The sequence below is a fragment of the Natrix helvetica genome, assembly GCF_964273705.1.
Source record: "Natrix helvetica genome assembly, chromosome: 1".
Classification (NCBI taxonomy): Eukaryota; Metazoa; Chordata; class Lepidosauria; order Squamata; family Natricidae; genus Natrix; species Natrix helvetica.
The window spans coordinates 170,064,000-170,080,497 of record NC_138548.1 but is presented as its reverse complement, the minus strand read 5'-3'; the positions used below and the strand labels follow the sequence as shown (position 1 = coordinate 170,080,497).

Genomic DNA, 16,498 nt, shown 5'->3' with positions numbered 1-16,498 from the left:
ATCAGTTTGTATGTATCTATTTTTTTAAAAAAATCTTTAATAAAAATTATGTATAATGTATAAAACATAAATTAAGAATTAAATGCTTGTCTCCTGTGATATCAGCCTCCCTCACACACTATAGGAACGTCAGTGTATTTTACGGCTCTGCCTGCATGAAAAACAAGCTGGAAGAAGTGTTTTGGACCTAGCATAAGTGCAACATACTTGTGATATGCTAGCCTTAAAAAAACGCCAGACTTTTAAGAATCATTTTAAATGATTCAAATCATTAATGCAGCTGCATCCTTAGTTATTCTTGAAGTAAACTTCATCCAGTGTGTGTGTGTGTGTGTGTGTGTGTATACCAGTGGTGGGTTTCAAATTTTTTTAGAATCTCTTCTGTAGGTGTGGCCTGTTTTGTGGGAGTGGCTTGCCAGCCATGTGATTGGGTGGGAGTGGCTTGCCAGCCATGTGACCGAGTGGGAGTGGCTTGGCAGTCATGTGACTGGGTGGGCATGGCCAACTGGTAAAATGTGGTGACACTCACCTAACAACGCTCTTGCTTAGCAACCAAAATGTTGGCTCAGGAACTCTGGCATTGAAGTGTGCAAGTCTTAAAGCTGTCAAGTTACAAGACCCTTGCACCCCTAACCCTTTAGGAAAAAACCCCAGGAGTGTTCAAACTTGACAGCTTTAAGACTTGTGGACTTCAACTCCCAGAATTCCTCCTCTCGCTCTTCATCTTGATGATGTGCGGACGGGCGGGGGTAGGGAGCTGGAACCGGTTCTAAATGGTACTGTAGATTTATGGAACCTCTTCTATAGAAGAGGTTAGAACTGGCAGGAACCCACCGCTAGTGTATACATACATACATACATACATACATACATACATACATAGAGCGAGAGAGAGAGAGAGAGAGAGAGAGAGAGAGAGAGAGAGAGAGAGAGAATAAAAAAACAGTCTTAATAGAGTATCTAATACAAGTTTTAGTATCATTGACTTCTAAATCTGAGACAATGATCTGGCAAATACAGAACTGTGAATGGTCATTGATCCAAATACAAAAAAGGAAAATTCTGGAAAATGCAAATGTTTCAAGCAGATGGATATGAAAATGACGATAGCAGGAGAGAGTAGGCAAGCAGTAACAGAACTACCAAGGCGGTGATTATCTTATGTCCAGGATCTAAAAGCAGGGTGAGGCAAAAATTCCTGCCAATGGAAAAACAAACTGCCTGCAAGAGCTAACACTGAATCAAAAGAGAAAAAAACAACAACCCTCACCTCTTAGATTAGCTCTGATCTTAAATAAACTGATACAGAGCCAGAAATACGAATTAGCTTTGCACGCACACAAGTACGGAGCTGATTCTCTGATGCAAAAAATCTAATGTAAATATGCCCAGTCTGTAAAAGGAATTAATAAAGCATGGGAAGTGGGGCAGTCCAGGGCTTTGAAGGCAAAAAGTTACCTCAGCACCTGGGAGCCCAATTGTGAGCACTTATCTAACTTCTTAAAAGAAAGGTTCTTTTATTGAAAGGGTTCCTGTTACTACCCTACAAGTAGGAAAGCATTTATTTTATTTTTTTGCTTTTGAATCTGATGTGCTGGCAAATATTTGGTTCAGCCAGAAATCATGCTCTGTACTTAGCAATATCTACTGTAGCAACATGTCCTGCACACCATCTTAAGATGATGAAGTCCGATCCTGTTGGCTGAGATTGATTGGCATTCTAGTCCAATATGAAAAAGGCACTGGGCTGTGAAAGGTTGAATTACAACTGCCATCATACACTCTTTTGTAACCTTTCTTGTTGTTTCTAACCAAGCTTGCAGAAGAAAAAAGAAAATGACAGTCCCCGTTGTAACATTTTAGCCAATTGCTTTGGACATGTGGAAATGAAAACCTACAGCTTCTGAAGCTGATATACTGTTTTTTGAGGAATATCACATTTCAGTCAAATTAAAATTTATCATTTTTCTTATCTATGAACGTGGGCTACAACATTTAACAAGTATGCAAACGATAAAAAAACCTAGTATTTGCACTGCGATATTTTTTAATAGATTCAAGGGAACATAGCTTATTTCCCTCAAAATAGTTAAAACACTGAACTAGTGTTTCTCAACTCAAAGGAACAACCAATTAAATAGCCACAACTCCCAAACTATGTTCTAAATAGTTTCATTTTATTAAAAAGGTAACTTGTGCATATTTGAATTATGAGAGCACTTAATTAGATCTTTCTTTCTTTCTTTCCTTCTCCTCCTCCTTCCTCTCCTCCTCCATAAAGGCGTCTGTTGTTTTCAGAAACAGTATTTCATAAATTCAAACGTAATTTGACACATAGTGTAGAAAACTTGGAATTTGGGAAGCATCAGTTAGTGATTTGTTGAGTCTTGGACAAAAAATCCAATACATTGATACTTTAATTGCATCAACTAGATTGACATAGACATAAAGCATGTTTTAGTGAATAAGCAGCCTGCTCCTGCAATTTGTCATTGCTATCAATGTGGTCATTCTAAAAAATAAATAAATGTGAGGATGGAGAACATCCAACTTCTCCAGAGTTTGTGGAACTGCAGTTCTTGATCATTGGCCATTCTAAGTGGAGCTGTAAAGAGTTGTGGGTTCAGTAAATTCTGGACAATAGCAGGTTCTCCTTACTGAGGTATGTGTGATTCAATCATAATTACCTGAGCCATGAGGTTGGGCAACTCTATCCAAGGCAAGTCATCCCTTTGGCTTGGGTTTTATTAAGTATCCATGCAGTCACACTCATAGTGACAGGGAGTCTATGGAAGGTCAAATAAATGTGTAGGTGGCTTTGTTTAAAGTTACTTCAATGAAGAAAACTTGAGTAGCAACAGCAATAGCACTTAGACTTATATACCGCTCCATAGTGCTTTACAGCACAACATCAGCATAATTGCCCAACAATCTGGGTCCTCATTTTAACAATTTTGGAAGGATGGTAGGCTGAGTCAGCATAGCAGTGGGCAGAGGGTAGCAGCAGAAATGGCATCAACGTTATGGATGAAATTAGGACTCCCAAATTCTTTTAAATATTTTGATCTCCAGTATTGAAATGTAAGAAGACACATCATTACATCTTTAGGCAAAATAAATATTTTTATTGGCACGATAGCCTTTTTAAAAAGGATTTAGCTCTTGGGTATATATTTCCAATGCAGTTTTCTGACATATTTCTCCCAATATTGTTACATTTTAATGAGTCACTGATTATTTAACAGAATCTTAATTTTGTTAGCTGAAAACATATTTTAAAAAACATGTAAGGTAGTTGATTAGCATTTAAGACATGGCTATATTCCAACTTTTGAGCATTACTGTATTAAACTATATATTAAGAATAACACCTGCTTCCATTTTTATTGGCTGTGTTGAATGTCGTTTTCTTTAGGCTGTAGAAAAAAAGAGTGAAAAATTTCCCCATAACAGCAGTCTAATGCTAAGCCCATGTTGTTATATGCCACTTGTTTTGCCTTTTAAACTAGTGTTTTTTTTTTCCAGACTTCTTTTAATAGGCAGAGGAAATGGCTAAAAATCACCTCTCAATATAATTGCAGAGTAGTTCATACATTAAGTAAAACAAAAACAAAAAAACAATATCCCAAGAAAAAAGGGAAGGATAAAGAAAGCAGAAAAATATATAAATCTTTTTTTTTAAAAAAAGTTATCTACTATACAAAGATCAGGCTTTCAGTGTACGTATCTGTAGTAGTTTTAAGTAAATTTGTGTAATTTTCTAAACTCTCCGCAAATGACAGCTTCTCCCAAGCATTCCTTTGTACAACAGCGTCTTCTCTTTTTTTAAGTGGCACTTGATTTCCATAGCAGTGGAAACAATTACTCCAAGCTCTCAAAGTGAAACAATTATTGCACAGTTAAATACCTCACAGAGGTCAGTGGGGATTTTATTGTTGTTGTTGTTGTTTGAATCTATAACAATCCTAGGCTATTTATAACCAGGGAAGGTCCAGAAATCTTCAAGTCTTAAGAGGAACACACAAATAAATATTAAGGCCTGCAAGATAATCACAATTCTCTTGATCATTCACGCACATCAGTAAGGAGAAAAGTGCCTTGATCTTAGCACATAGACCTGAAATGGGAAGACATGCAGAGCTCAAGTCACTGCTGCATACAACTAGCAGCCTCCTCTGGTATCAGGAGACCAGGCAGATGCATCCATCCACATGTCCCAAAAGTAGACATCCATAAAGTCCTCTGGATCACATGCTAAACCCTTGAGAAAAGAAACAAACGTGTTATGTGAAGTCAGGAAGACACATGCTTAGTTACCGTATTTTTCAGAGTATAAAACTCAACTTTTTCCCTCAAAAAAGAGGCTGAAAATCTGGGTGCATCTTATACATCAAATACAGCATTTTTTTGCCTCCCGAAACCCCGTCCCCTTCACCAAAATGGCCGTGCATAGCTTGTAGGAGGCTTTCAGAAAGCTCCTGGGGGCTGGGGAGGGCAGAAATGAGCAAAAAACGGCCCCACTTTTGCCCAATGTTAACCCCCTCCAGCCCCAGGAGCACTCTAAGCTTCCTAAAGGCTATCCATGTCCTTCTTTTTAATGAAAAATGGGCCTGTTGTTTGCTCATTTCCCCCCCCCCTCCAGAGCACTCTGCAAGCCCCTAAAGGCTATTCATTCCTTTTTTTTGGGGGGGGGGGAAACATTTTTGAGAGGTTTGCAGAGTGCAAAACCTGTTTTTTTAAATTTGCCTCTTCAAAACCTTGGTGCGTCTTATACTCCAGTGCGTCTCATACTCTGAAAAATACGGTACTTAAAAGTACTAGTGGGATATGCATTAATATTCTAAAAATCACGCTTTTTAATCCATACTTGGATTCAAAAGTAGTTGCGGACAGGTGGCTTCGGAAACTTAATCAGAGAACAGGACACCTTGTGGTTTAATTTTAAATGTGAGGTTTCTACTACTCTCCTTACATGCAGTTTGATATTTTTGTTCTGGGGGATTCTGATATGTCTAAATAATTAAAAATGGATTTCTCCAGAGTCAAGATAAGTAAAGGCGGGTATGTTTCTCTTGATAGGTAGAGAAAATTGCTTTTCTCTGCAAAGAGCAGCTGAGACATGTTCGGTGGAGGTATTTGGAAAAAAACTACATTCTATTAACTACAGTTCTTACTGAGAAAGAAAGGAAAGATAAGAGACAACATGTTTTATGGTAGACTATGTCTCCGTTCTATAATATTCCCAGCCATGTGAGTATGCAGAAATACACAGGAGGAACCGCATCACAAAGGAAAATGCTGTTGTTGTTGTGTCTTTAAGGCTTGTTTTATACAGGGTAAATCCAATTTCTGGTCATCTCAATCTGACATTAGTTTTAATACCGTTCTTCCCCACTCAAAGGGGACTTAAAATTAAAAAGCATTTAAAAACAATGCTGACTTGGCAGCATTAACAAAGACAGGGCCTGGCTGTACTGCATAAACAGATGAAACGTTAGGAATCTCCTATGGGTTATGTGTAAACCTTCACTGTTTTATCAAACAGGCCAACTGATGGGCAACCAGCTGAAGATCTTACCTGTAGTACCGATTCATGGCTGGGATTCTTTTTTAGAATTAGCTGATAGGCCTGGGGCAGAAACAGCTGCTAACAGCCCACTTACAATTTCCCGTCTGATTTCACCAACAATGGACTCCTTGATCTAAAAAAATAAAACCAGAGGTTATGGCCTCTACCAGATACTTTATTTATACAGGTCTATAGCTCACCCGGCCTCACTGGTTCTGAATGGGAAATCCTTCTCCCCCCCCTCAATTGTTATTCCCTACTTTGGAGTGAAGTGGAGGAGAAGGTGGGGAATCTTGTCATTCCTGCTTATTCAGCCTTCACCTGTCTCAGTAGTTTCAAAATTTGGAGGTTTAACACTATGGCTCTTAAGCTCACCCCAAAAAGCAGCAGTTCCGTAGTGAACAAAATGGCTGGGTTTTCCATGTAGGACCAAATACATCATTTCTTGGGCCAAATCAGTAAACACCTTTCTGCTGGCGATAAGCAACTTGCAGTCTTTAAAAGTCTCTTTTTTTCTTCATCCCTCTGAGCTCCTTGGACTAAGGCTACTGAAAACTAACAGTAGTTTCCTAACCCTCTGTGGTTCAGGGTAGCTTATAAGCCCTAAAAGACATTTAAAAACAAAGAACCCTGCTCCCCCCATGTGACGGGGCCCTGCATCCCCAAAATGTTCAATGCTGTTTTTGTTACAAAAATATTACACGCCATTATCTACAGCAGTGTTTCTCAAACTTGCCGACTTTAAGTCCTGTGGACTTGAACTCCCAGAATTCCCCAGCCAGCTAGCTATGCTGGCTGGGGGATTCTGGGAGTTGAAGTCCACAGGACTTAAAGTCGCCAAGTTTGAGAAACACTGATCTACAGGGTAATCCAATTACAATGCCAACTAGATTTATGTAAGAGGATAAATCACTGTGTGGTTTAATTGCCTTAGTGTGTTGTTTAATCCCAACGGCTGTAGTCTTGGAATCACGGTTAAGCTTTTCGTATGCTGTGGGCAAAGCTGGCATAGCACTGTGTGTGAATCCGTTATAATGTCAGTGACTAAATTAGCATGTTCCACTTTTAACCGGTTCCCTTTCTCTTCCAGTTAATGCAGGAATATCCTTCCTTTATGAGGCAAGGGGAAAAAAGCTGGATGCCCTGGACATGGAAGATCCTAATTGGGGACCCCTGGGAACCACAAACAAAAGCAACTGGATGGCACCAGTTTGCTTATCCCTATCCAAACGGTCAACAGGAAGAGATCTCACCAAGGCCATGTTTTCCATATGATTTTACCCACCCCAGCAAGACCCATCTGACACGCAGCTCCCTGCCTTTCTGCCTTCATAAAGTGTTCAACTGCCTTTCCAGAACGGGTGCAGGAACTGGGTATGTCTAGTTTAATGAAAAGAAGGACTAGGGGAGACATGAGAGCAGTGTTCCAATATCTCAGGGGTTGCCACAAAGAAGAGGGAGTCAAACTATCCCCCAAAGCACCTGAGGGCAGAACAAGAAGCAATGGGTGGAAACTAATCAAGGAGAGAAGCAACTTAGAACTGAGGAGAAATTTCCTGACAGTTAGAACAATTAATCAGTGGAACAGCTTGCCTCCAGAAGTTGTGAATGCTCCAACACTGGAAGTCTTTAAGAAGGTGTTGGATAGCCATTTGTCTGAAGTGGTGTAGGGTTTCCTGCCTAGGCAGGGGGTTGGACTAGAAGACCTTCAAGGTCCCTTCCAACTCTGTTATTCTATTCTAACTGCTGGAGCAGCTGTCTTCAGAATCAAAGGCTCTTAGTTCTAGTCTCACTGATTCTGGAGGCTCCTCAAGAGCAGCAGAGTAAGGAAACTATGAAGACACTTAATGGAAATCAACAGTACATTCCGGGTGACCAAACGAAGAGATGAATCTTTCTGAGAAGAGGAAAGTTGAGTTTACTCCTAGCTTAGTAACACAACCGGACTTCCTGTGTGACCTTGGTAGGAAGCTGTAAGCCTTCAGTCTTGAAGTTTGCTGGCTGGTTGAAAGATACATCTGCACCAGTGGTGGGTTCCTGCTGGATCGCACCGGATCGCGCGCGCTCCCTTTCAGCGCTCCACCTGGCTTGCGCGCTCCCTTTCAGCGCTCCACCTGGCTCTCGCGCTCCCTTCCGGCGCTGAAACCGGAAGTACAGTCTTGCCCCGCCCCTGGCGAAGCAACGACGCCTGTCTGCGCTCCACCAGCTCGGCTGGGAACGGAGATGTTTCCTCAGCGGAGCGCCTGAAAAGTCTTTTCAGGCGCTCCGCTCCGCTGAGGAAACATCTCCGTTCCCAGCCGAGCTGGTGGAGCGCAGACAGGCGTCGTTGCTTCGCCAGGGCCGGGCAAAACTGTACTTCCGGTTTCAGCGCCGGAAGGGAGCGCGAGAGCCAGGTGGAGCGCTGAAAGGGAGCGCGCAAGCCAGGTGGAGCGCTGAAAGGGAGCGCGCGCGATCCGGTGCGATCCGGGAGGAACCCACCACTGATCTGCACTGAGGTATAAGGCAGGGATGGCGAACCTTTTTGGCACTGAGTGCCCAAAGCAAACGTCCATGCATGCGTGTGTGTGTGTGCTGGAAACCCGAACATCAGCTGGCTGGTGCGGAATGCCTGTTTTTGGGGTGTTTTTAGGATGTTTGTGGGTCATTTCCAGGCCGATTTCCAGGCTTTTGGGGGCCCAAAACCCGAAAACCGGCCCAAAAAGCAGCTTGGTTTTTGGCCATTTTTGGCCGTTTTCTGGCACACCAGAAACCAGAAGAGCAGCTGGTGATGGCATGTGTGCCCACAGAGAGGACTCTGCGTGCCACCTCTGGCACCCATGCCATAGGTTTGCCATCACGGATATAAAGCACACAGCTTTTTTACTGGAAAGTAATCCTAAAGAACAAGACTTGGACCATAAACTATGGCTGAATATATTAAAAGGACATTAAAAGAGAGGGGGGAAGGCAGAGAAGAAGAGATCATATTCCCATATTTTCTGAAAACCAATACTCTGCATAACAATCTGTTTGAATGAAATAAACGCTTTCTGGTTCTGGAAAAAGTTTATAGGAAATGGAGATGTTTCACCATTATTTTTCTCTAATAAAATCTCCATTATGATTTGCAATAGTGCACCAGAATCTTAGGGTGGGCGGGGGGGGGGGGGGGAGAAACTTCTCAGAAACTACTAAAAACCACGGCCTTTCCTTTCTCCACAGTATCAATCCACTTATAAAATACTTTTCTCCTTTTGTTTGTTGTGGTTTGTTCCATTCAGTAAATAAAAGGTCGGAGTGTAAGTTTGTCAAACTTACAGACAGAACGCATCTTGACTTCTTTATTTTGCAATGGTTTTTTTTCTGTAGGAGGAATGTACTCATTTATTCTGAAGGGTCAGAAGGCTTTTTTTTTTTCATCCTAGTGAAGAGAGGTCAAAAGCTCAAACGCATTACAGGCCACTCAAAAATGCTCTGAAACAGTTGTTGTTTTTTGTACGGCCTTCACCCTGCCCCCACTGCAAACGAAATAATTCAAACACACAGAAGGGGATAAATCACCCGTATGCCCGTCAGCTTAACATTGTTGAGGAAATATCAAGAATGCATGTTAAATAAGCCTTCTTGCAAGAGAGCCGTTCTGTTCTGAAAGCAAACAAAGCCTAGCTAAAGCTCTGGGTATTTATGAGTATATAGTGACACACATGGCACCCAACACCCCCTCTTCCTGCAACACATACGACATTCAGCAGACTGACCAACTCTGGAATTTGCGAGACGGGAGCTGCACCCTTCCACCCACTTGCCTGGAGAGCAACCAAGAGAGCTCAATGGGACTTCTGTATAGAAATGTGTAAGAGGCAGGGGGGATAAAAATCGATGATTATTTTAAAATATATATATTAAAAAATCAGATTTTTTTAAAAAAATTAAATCGGATTTTTTAATTTTTATCAAATTTATTTTAATGTGCTTTTGGAGTAAAAATCTATCTAAGGATAGTCTTCCATTTAAGATTCATTAATAATTTAGCTTACTCGGCATGAAATGGAGCTTAGTTATGTAGCACGAGGCCGTATATTCTGCAATATTGGAACTGTCCGTGAGTCAACAGCGGGTCAGAGGAGGAGCTGCTGCGGGACAGAGATGACAGTTGCTCTTTAAAAATTATGATTTAATTCAAGTTGATTTAAATCAAGCCTTTTTACTAGTGATTTAAATCATGATTTGAATATGATTTAAATCAACCTGATTTACATCAAATCCACCCTGGTAAGAGGGTGCAGTTAAAGCTGCTTGAAACTCAAGACAGTCCACTTCATCTCCACTAGTAGGCACTGAAGAGGTGTGGGGAAAGGTTGAACGCAACTCGATGTCTTAAAGCACTTGCCCCTTAACGGCCATGAGGTTCTTGGCAACCTCATGTGAGGGCTTTCAAAACTTCAGACTTGTTCATACGGTATAACTTAATTATTGAATTATGTCCAGATTTGAAGAAGGGCTAGATGTTAGTCATCACTGAGATGAAATTAGATGAGAAGCAGGTTGTGTCCAGTTTTATTTAACCCCGGCTTCACAGGAGTAACGGAAGGAATAACAGAATGCTGTTAATCAGTGGAAATGTGTATAATGTGTCTCAAAGTGAGAATGATCAATCTCTAAGCATGGCTATTGGAAATTAAGCTCCATAGTACCCATCAAAATGTGCATTTAATTCATGTCTTAGGATAGTTTGACTGCCTTCTAACTGTGTAGGAATCAGCTTACATACACACAATTTGCATGAACAACATGCAACAATGTGCTCCAGTCATTTATCTTACACAAAAGTAAGGGGTGCAACAGAAAGATCCCTGCCACTCGCACTGAACAGACAGCCAACTATGTGAGCTAAGACTGAAACAATATTTTGGACAATGCATTCCCTCAACCAAGCCTTTCTTGCTATCCTCAATCAAAACGACTTGAACCAATGATATGCAGTGTCTACTCTGTGAGACTGAAATGCATTCAACTAGCTACCCAAATTTCTTAGTTTGAAGGTCCTTGTAGTGACCAGTCCTATTTTTAAATACAACAAAGTATTAGTTATATAACTGTAAGGGCAAGGACAAAACAAGCAGCTGAATTCTCTGGAATTCCAGCGTCAGGTGGAGTAAACAGACTTCATTACCTGATGGACTAATACTCTGGCACAGCATAACTTGTTTCAAAGATCTGAGAATTTGCTGCTTATCCAATTCTGCAAATCCTTGGAAATCTAATGACCACAACTGACCAAAAATGGCCTAACATCCCAGAAACAGCCATTGGAGAACAGATCATGCGTTCAACGCTGCTTGTTTCCAATTAAGTGAATATATTCTGAAACTAAGAATATATTTTTAAAAAATCTTCCTTTAATTTTGGCTGTTGGCTTTTTCTCCCTCCAAACAATTAAATTAGGTAGCTCCATACTGGGTTGATTTAATGGCTAACAAATATTCTTTCTCTGCTTAGTTAGCAAGGTGCTAAGTACCTATATAATGCAATTAGGTTGTAAAATAGAAAATATAGCATTTCCAGTCATATTTATTTATTCACTTATTAGGATTATATCCTTGCAACTCTTGATTCATAAAAGTTTCCACTAGAGGACCTCTTTCATTCCTTTAGCTGTTAAATTCAGCTTTCATTTTTTCTGCAGTTTTCCCCACAGAAACTCTGGGCTGCTACTAAAGCGGGGGAAACTTGTATCCACTTAGTATCTCTTAGTGGATGAACAACAATAGCTTAGTTAACTGTTACATTTTAAAAATAAGCAATTAGCCAGTTGTAATTGACTAGCTGGTCAATATCCTTCTTGCCAAGATGTTCTGACTCTTTCCACAAAACTCATTTGTTCTGTTTAATTCCTTCTTGCCCAGTTTTAGCTACCGTTATGGGGCAGTCATTAGGATGCAATATTACAGGCTAATTCTGCTGACTGCCAGCAGTTCGATCCTCACCAACTCAAAGTTGACTAATTCTTCCATCGTTCCAAAGTGGGTAAAATGAGGACCCAGATTGTTGGGGGCAATAGGCTGACTCTCTAAACTGCTTAGAGAGGGCTGTAAAGCACTGTGAAGCGGTATATAAGTGTAAGTGCTATTGCTACTAATTTTCAGCTCAGGCAAGATCTCTGACTTAAAGGGCATAAGCATACATAAAAGCAAGCAACACATTCCTCCCTGTAGCATATCTCTGTCCTCACCTCTCGAATGACTTGCTGCAGTTCCTCGTTCTCCACACTCTTGGACACTTCCTCACTCGTAGGCCCAGAGGGTAACTTTTCAAGTTTATGCTCCGCAGTGGACTTGGATGTCCAGGGCTCCTCCTGCCCGATTCCTGCTCTTGCCGGGGGAGAGGGCATCAAGGCTACACTTGCCCGGTAGACTTTTTGACTGGATGGTCTGTACCTTTCAGATGACCACCCATGGGCTTTTCGGCTGGCTTGACTAGAACACACCGAAGAGGAATCAGAATGTGTGCAGTGTTCAAATGTCGATTCCGAGCCTTCGGGAGGAGGTGTGTGCATGCCGGGTTCGCCTAACCCCAATTCTGATTTCAGAGATGACTGCTCTCGAATGAGTTCAGAAACCTGGGGATTCAGGGAGTGGGAAGAATCAAGCAGCCGTCATAGCAAAAGCATAAACATAGTATCTTGTTTTGGGGTCACAAATTACCTGCATCCCTACATCTCTAAAGCTTTCAAGAAGAGTAACAACACTAATAAATCTAATAACTGGCATGGGCCCAGGTTACCTGAGGAAATGTCTCGTCTAAATTTACACTGATCTCTCCCGCCTACTCTGGCACAAAGGGTGTGCTGTATACCCCGTTGGCTACGGAATTTTGATTGGTAGAGTCTAGGAGGAGAGCCTCTTCTGAGATATTTCTATGAAAATATTACCCCCCGGAGGGGAGGTTGGCTTCTGGTTAGCTAGGCACCTAGGAAAGCCCTGCCTTCTAAAAAATTTCAGAAACTACTGTATTTTTTGGAGTATAAGATGCACTCCCCCCTCCCTCTCTAAAAGAGGGTGAAAATTTGGCTGCGTCTTATACACTGAATGTAGCCCTGTCCACCTGCCGGCCCCCACCCTTTGGCCATTTTTGGCCTCTGCGCATTATGTTTTAGACCTGTTCCATGCTGCAGGGATTGCCACAGACCATTGCTGCCTCCGTGCCTTGCGTTTTTGGCCTCTGTGCCTTGCGTTTTCAGCCTCCAAACATTCAGTTTCAGACCCATTCAAGGCTGCAGGGATCGTCAGAGCATATCACCGCTGCCTGGAATTGCCCCAAAACACGATGTGCAGAGGCCAAAAACACAAGGCACGGAGGCGGTGATGGTCTGTGGCAATCCCTGCAGCCTGAACAGGTGATTGGGGGTATTCTGGGAGGCCAATCCACCCGCCAATCAGCTGCTTGTGCTGAATCAGGCTGCAATAATGTGCTGAAGCTGACCTGGTTGTTTGCTATTTCCTCCCCCAAAACTAAGGTGCATCTCATACTCCAAAAAATACAGTACTTTGCAACGACAAGGAACTAGTCCTTTCCAAGGTAGGACATGGCCTTAAGAATAGGGTCCCACAAGAACCCTGAAGCATCTTTTTATATTTACAATCGTCAACCACTGTGTATTTCAATTTTGATGATTTTTTTAAATTTTTATTTTTATCTTATCTTTTATCTTCATTTTACCTTATCTTACAAATATTTTTATAGTGTTTCTAAAATGCTTTTCTGATTTTCTGTAAAGTTAATTTAAACAATAATAAACATCCTATTTTGTTATGGAGGATTTCCCAACTTTTAGGAACAGCTTGAGTAAGCATGTGTTTGTTGGGGGATGGGAAAGAGATTAAACCCAACAAGCAAAAATCACATGTCCCTATTCCTCCAACGGAAATCCTATACTGGATAAAGGTAAAAGTTCCCCTCGCACATATGTGCTAATTCTTCCCAACTCTAGGGGGCGCTGCTCATCTCCGTTTCAAAGTCGAAGAGCCAGCGCTGTCCAAAGACGTCTCCATGGTCATGTTGCCGGCATGACTAAACTCCGAAGGCGCATGTAACACTGTTACCTTCCCATCAAAGATGGTTCTTATTTTTCTACTTGCATTTTACATGCTTTCGAACTGCTAGGTTGGCAGAAACTGGGACAAGTAACGAGAGCTCACTCCGTTACATGGCACTAGGGATTCGAACCGCTGAACCTCCAACCTGATCAACAAGCTCAGCGTCTTAACTACTGAGCCACCGTGTCCCATTCGGTGATACGGATACTGGATATCAGCCTCTAAATCAGGGGTGTCAAACTCAATCGCATCGCAAGCCTTATTGTGACATATTCTGGATGGGTTTTTTTGCCTTTGTGGAGCCGGGGTGGGCATAGCCTGCATGGGCCGTATCCAGCTTGCAGGCCACCAGTTTGACAGGCCTGCTCTAAATCATCAGATGCTCACTTCCATCAGTACTTATCTTCATTTATTTATCTTATTTAAATTAAAACTGAAATCAAATAGAAAAGCTTGCTTCCATATTCTGAGCTGCTTGTACATACCCATGACATTATGCATAATTCTATCTCTAGCAATGAAAGAGGCATATTTTTTTTTAATTTCCCCCCTAGGTCAACTCTGATTAGTAATTCTGCACATTCGGATTACTTACTGGCTCCATCACATTCAACGGAGAAGAACATGACAAATTATCAATACTTCTGCTTCCATACATTCCCTGGAAGGGAAGAGAAAGGAGAGGAGGATTAAACATTGTTTAATTGCCTATGTATTTTGAGATAAGGGCAATCGAAAAAGCATATACGGATAATCCCCGCCTTCCAATCACAACTGAGTTCAAAATTCCCATTACTAAGCAAGACAGTTGTTAAATAAACAACTGCATTTTATGACCTTTCTTGCCACAGTTGTTAAGTAAAACACTGCAATTGCTAAGTTAGTAACACGGTTGTTAAATCTGCCTTCCCCATGCACTTTGCTTGCAGAAGGTAGCATGGGCGATCACATGACCCCGGGACAATGCAACTGTCATAAATACATGCCAGTTGCCAAGCGGCCAAAATTTGATCATGTGACCATGGGGATGCTGCAACAGTTTTAAGTGTGAAAAAGTGGGGATAAGTCACTTTTTCAGTGCTGCAAGTTTGAACAGTCACTAAACAAACAGTTGTTAGTTGAGGACTACCTGTTATGAAAAAAGTGAAGCCTATTTGAGAAGTAAAAAGGTATTTATATAAAGATAGTAAGAAAGGAAACTATTTAATGCATCATAAGCAATTAAATTGTCACCCACTCATCCCCAATCACCACTAGCCCCAATCTCCGCCAGGTTCTTTCATCTCTCTCATATTTGACTGTTCCCCTTCCAGGGAGAGAGAAAAATGTATTAAAGGCAACATTTGATAAAAGTGCACTCCACAGATTTACTCTATAACAGTTTAAGTTGTCCATCTATGAATCGTATTTTCTACAATTTAGTTTCTTCTGCTTCCCTATATAAAACTTTCTTTACTCCATTTTTTCCACATTAAGGATCCAGAGAACTTAATAAAACTATACTAGTCCACAAAGTAGTTATTGAGTAACAGAATAAGAGGCAGTTCCAATACAGTAACACATAATTGATAATGAAATCAAACTGTTAATGATCTTATCAAATTTAGTGTCAGGCATGGAAGCCATCTTTTGCATTATGTCTACTTCAGGATTTCATTATTTTAACAAGAAAGCCACATATCTGCAGGAACTGAGCCAGTATTTTACCAGATTCTTCAGCTTACACTGAGAGAAAAACAACCTTAGAATGAGCTAGCCTGCCAATCTTCCAAATCCCTCAAGATTTATATCTGAATCTGCACGTCTTCCTCATCTATGTAGGCTGCCCAACGTTCCTAATATTACTTCGTGTTATGCCTCCAGCCAATGTTCCCAATATTAAATTCTATTAAGCTATGAAACCCAGATCCACCTGCAAACTCACCATATCCCAAAACAAATTGCTCACTTCAACAGTTGCAAAGACTGAAGGCGTAATAAAAATTGGGGACAGGAGCATAAACCTTACTTCCCACCTATGCGGCAGCTTTACTTTTCTTAATTAGCAGAAGTTACCCTGAAATTATTCTTTAGTTGAATAGAAATTGCATCTTTAACTATATCAAATCGAGACAGGGCCTCTTCCCGTCAGACAACAGGAAATTTGTACCTCTTTGGATAGAAACAATCAGGCTAATATCATGTCCTTGCTTTGTACTGAGCAACTGTACATTTTTGATAGACACACGATGCTTGAGACAATGACCAAACACAATACCCACCATGAAGGTTTGTGGTCTGTAAGGTGGTGACTCATGTATGCTCCTAAGCTGCTCTTCAAGAGCAAGCAGACGTTCCTCTAATTGCATTTCTAACTCCTGAAGTTCCATTCGAACCGATTTCCTCAGAGTCTGGAGCTGGTCAGCTTCATACCTAAATCAAAAGTAAGTTCCATGGATCAAAAAGAGTTTTCTCATTGTATAAAAATAAAGCGGTGAAACAGAGATGAGCGGTGCTCATCTCCGTTTCAAAGCCGAAGAGCCAGCGCTGCCCCGAAGACGTCTCCATGGTCACGTGGCTGGCATGGCTACTCTGAAGGCGCACAGAACGCTGTTACCTTCCCACCAAAGGTCGTTCCCTTTTTTCTACTTGCATTTTTACATGCTTTCGAACTGCTAGGTTGGCAGAAGCTGGGACAAGTAATGGGAGCTCACTCCGTTACACGTTGCTAGGGCTTTGAACCACCTAACTGCCGACTTTTCTGATTGACAAGCTCAGCGTCTTAGCCACCGCGTCCTTCTTTGTATGGACCATAACAAATAGAAATATTGATAATCATCTAAAACAGTTGAGGAGCCTTAACCCAAGGGACATG

General features: G+C 41.4%; 1 protein-coding gene across 4 annotated transcripts in view; it reads right to left on the bottom strand.

The window, feature by feature from the left end:
* Positions 1–3,104: 3,104 nt before the first annotated feature.
* The window catches only part of ITPRID2 (ITPR interacting domain containing 2), a 73,534-nt gene continuing 60,140 nt past the window's right edge, over positions 3,105–16,498 (bottom strand). For all 4 annotated transcript variants that reach the window (XM_081934109.1, XM_081934108.1, XM_081934110.1 and 1 more), the window contains 5 exons: positions 15,906–16,056; positions 14,240–14,305; positions 11,781–12,167; positions 5,579–5,702; positions 3,105–4,261 (listed from right to left, as the gene is read on the bottom strand). In XM_081934109.1, the coding sequence (XP_081790235.1) occupies positions 5,592–5,702; positions 11,781–12,167; positions 14,240–14,305; positions 15,906–16,056 (715 nt within the window). In that variant the 3' untranslated portion in view covers positions 3,105–4,261; positions 5,579–5,591. The remainder of the gene's footprint in view (positions 4,262–5,578; positions 5,703–11,780; positions 12,168–14,239; positions 14,306–15,905; positions 16,057–16,498) is intronic.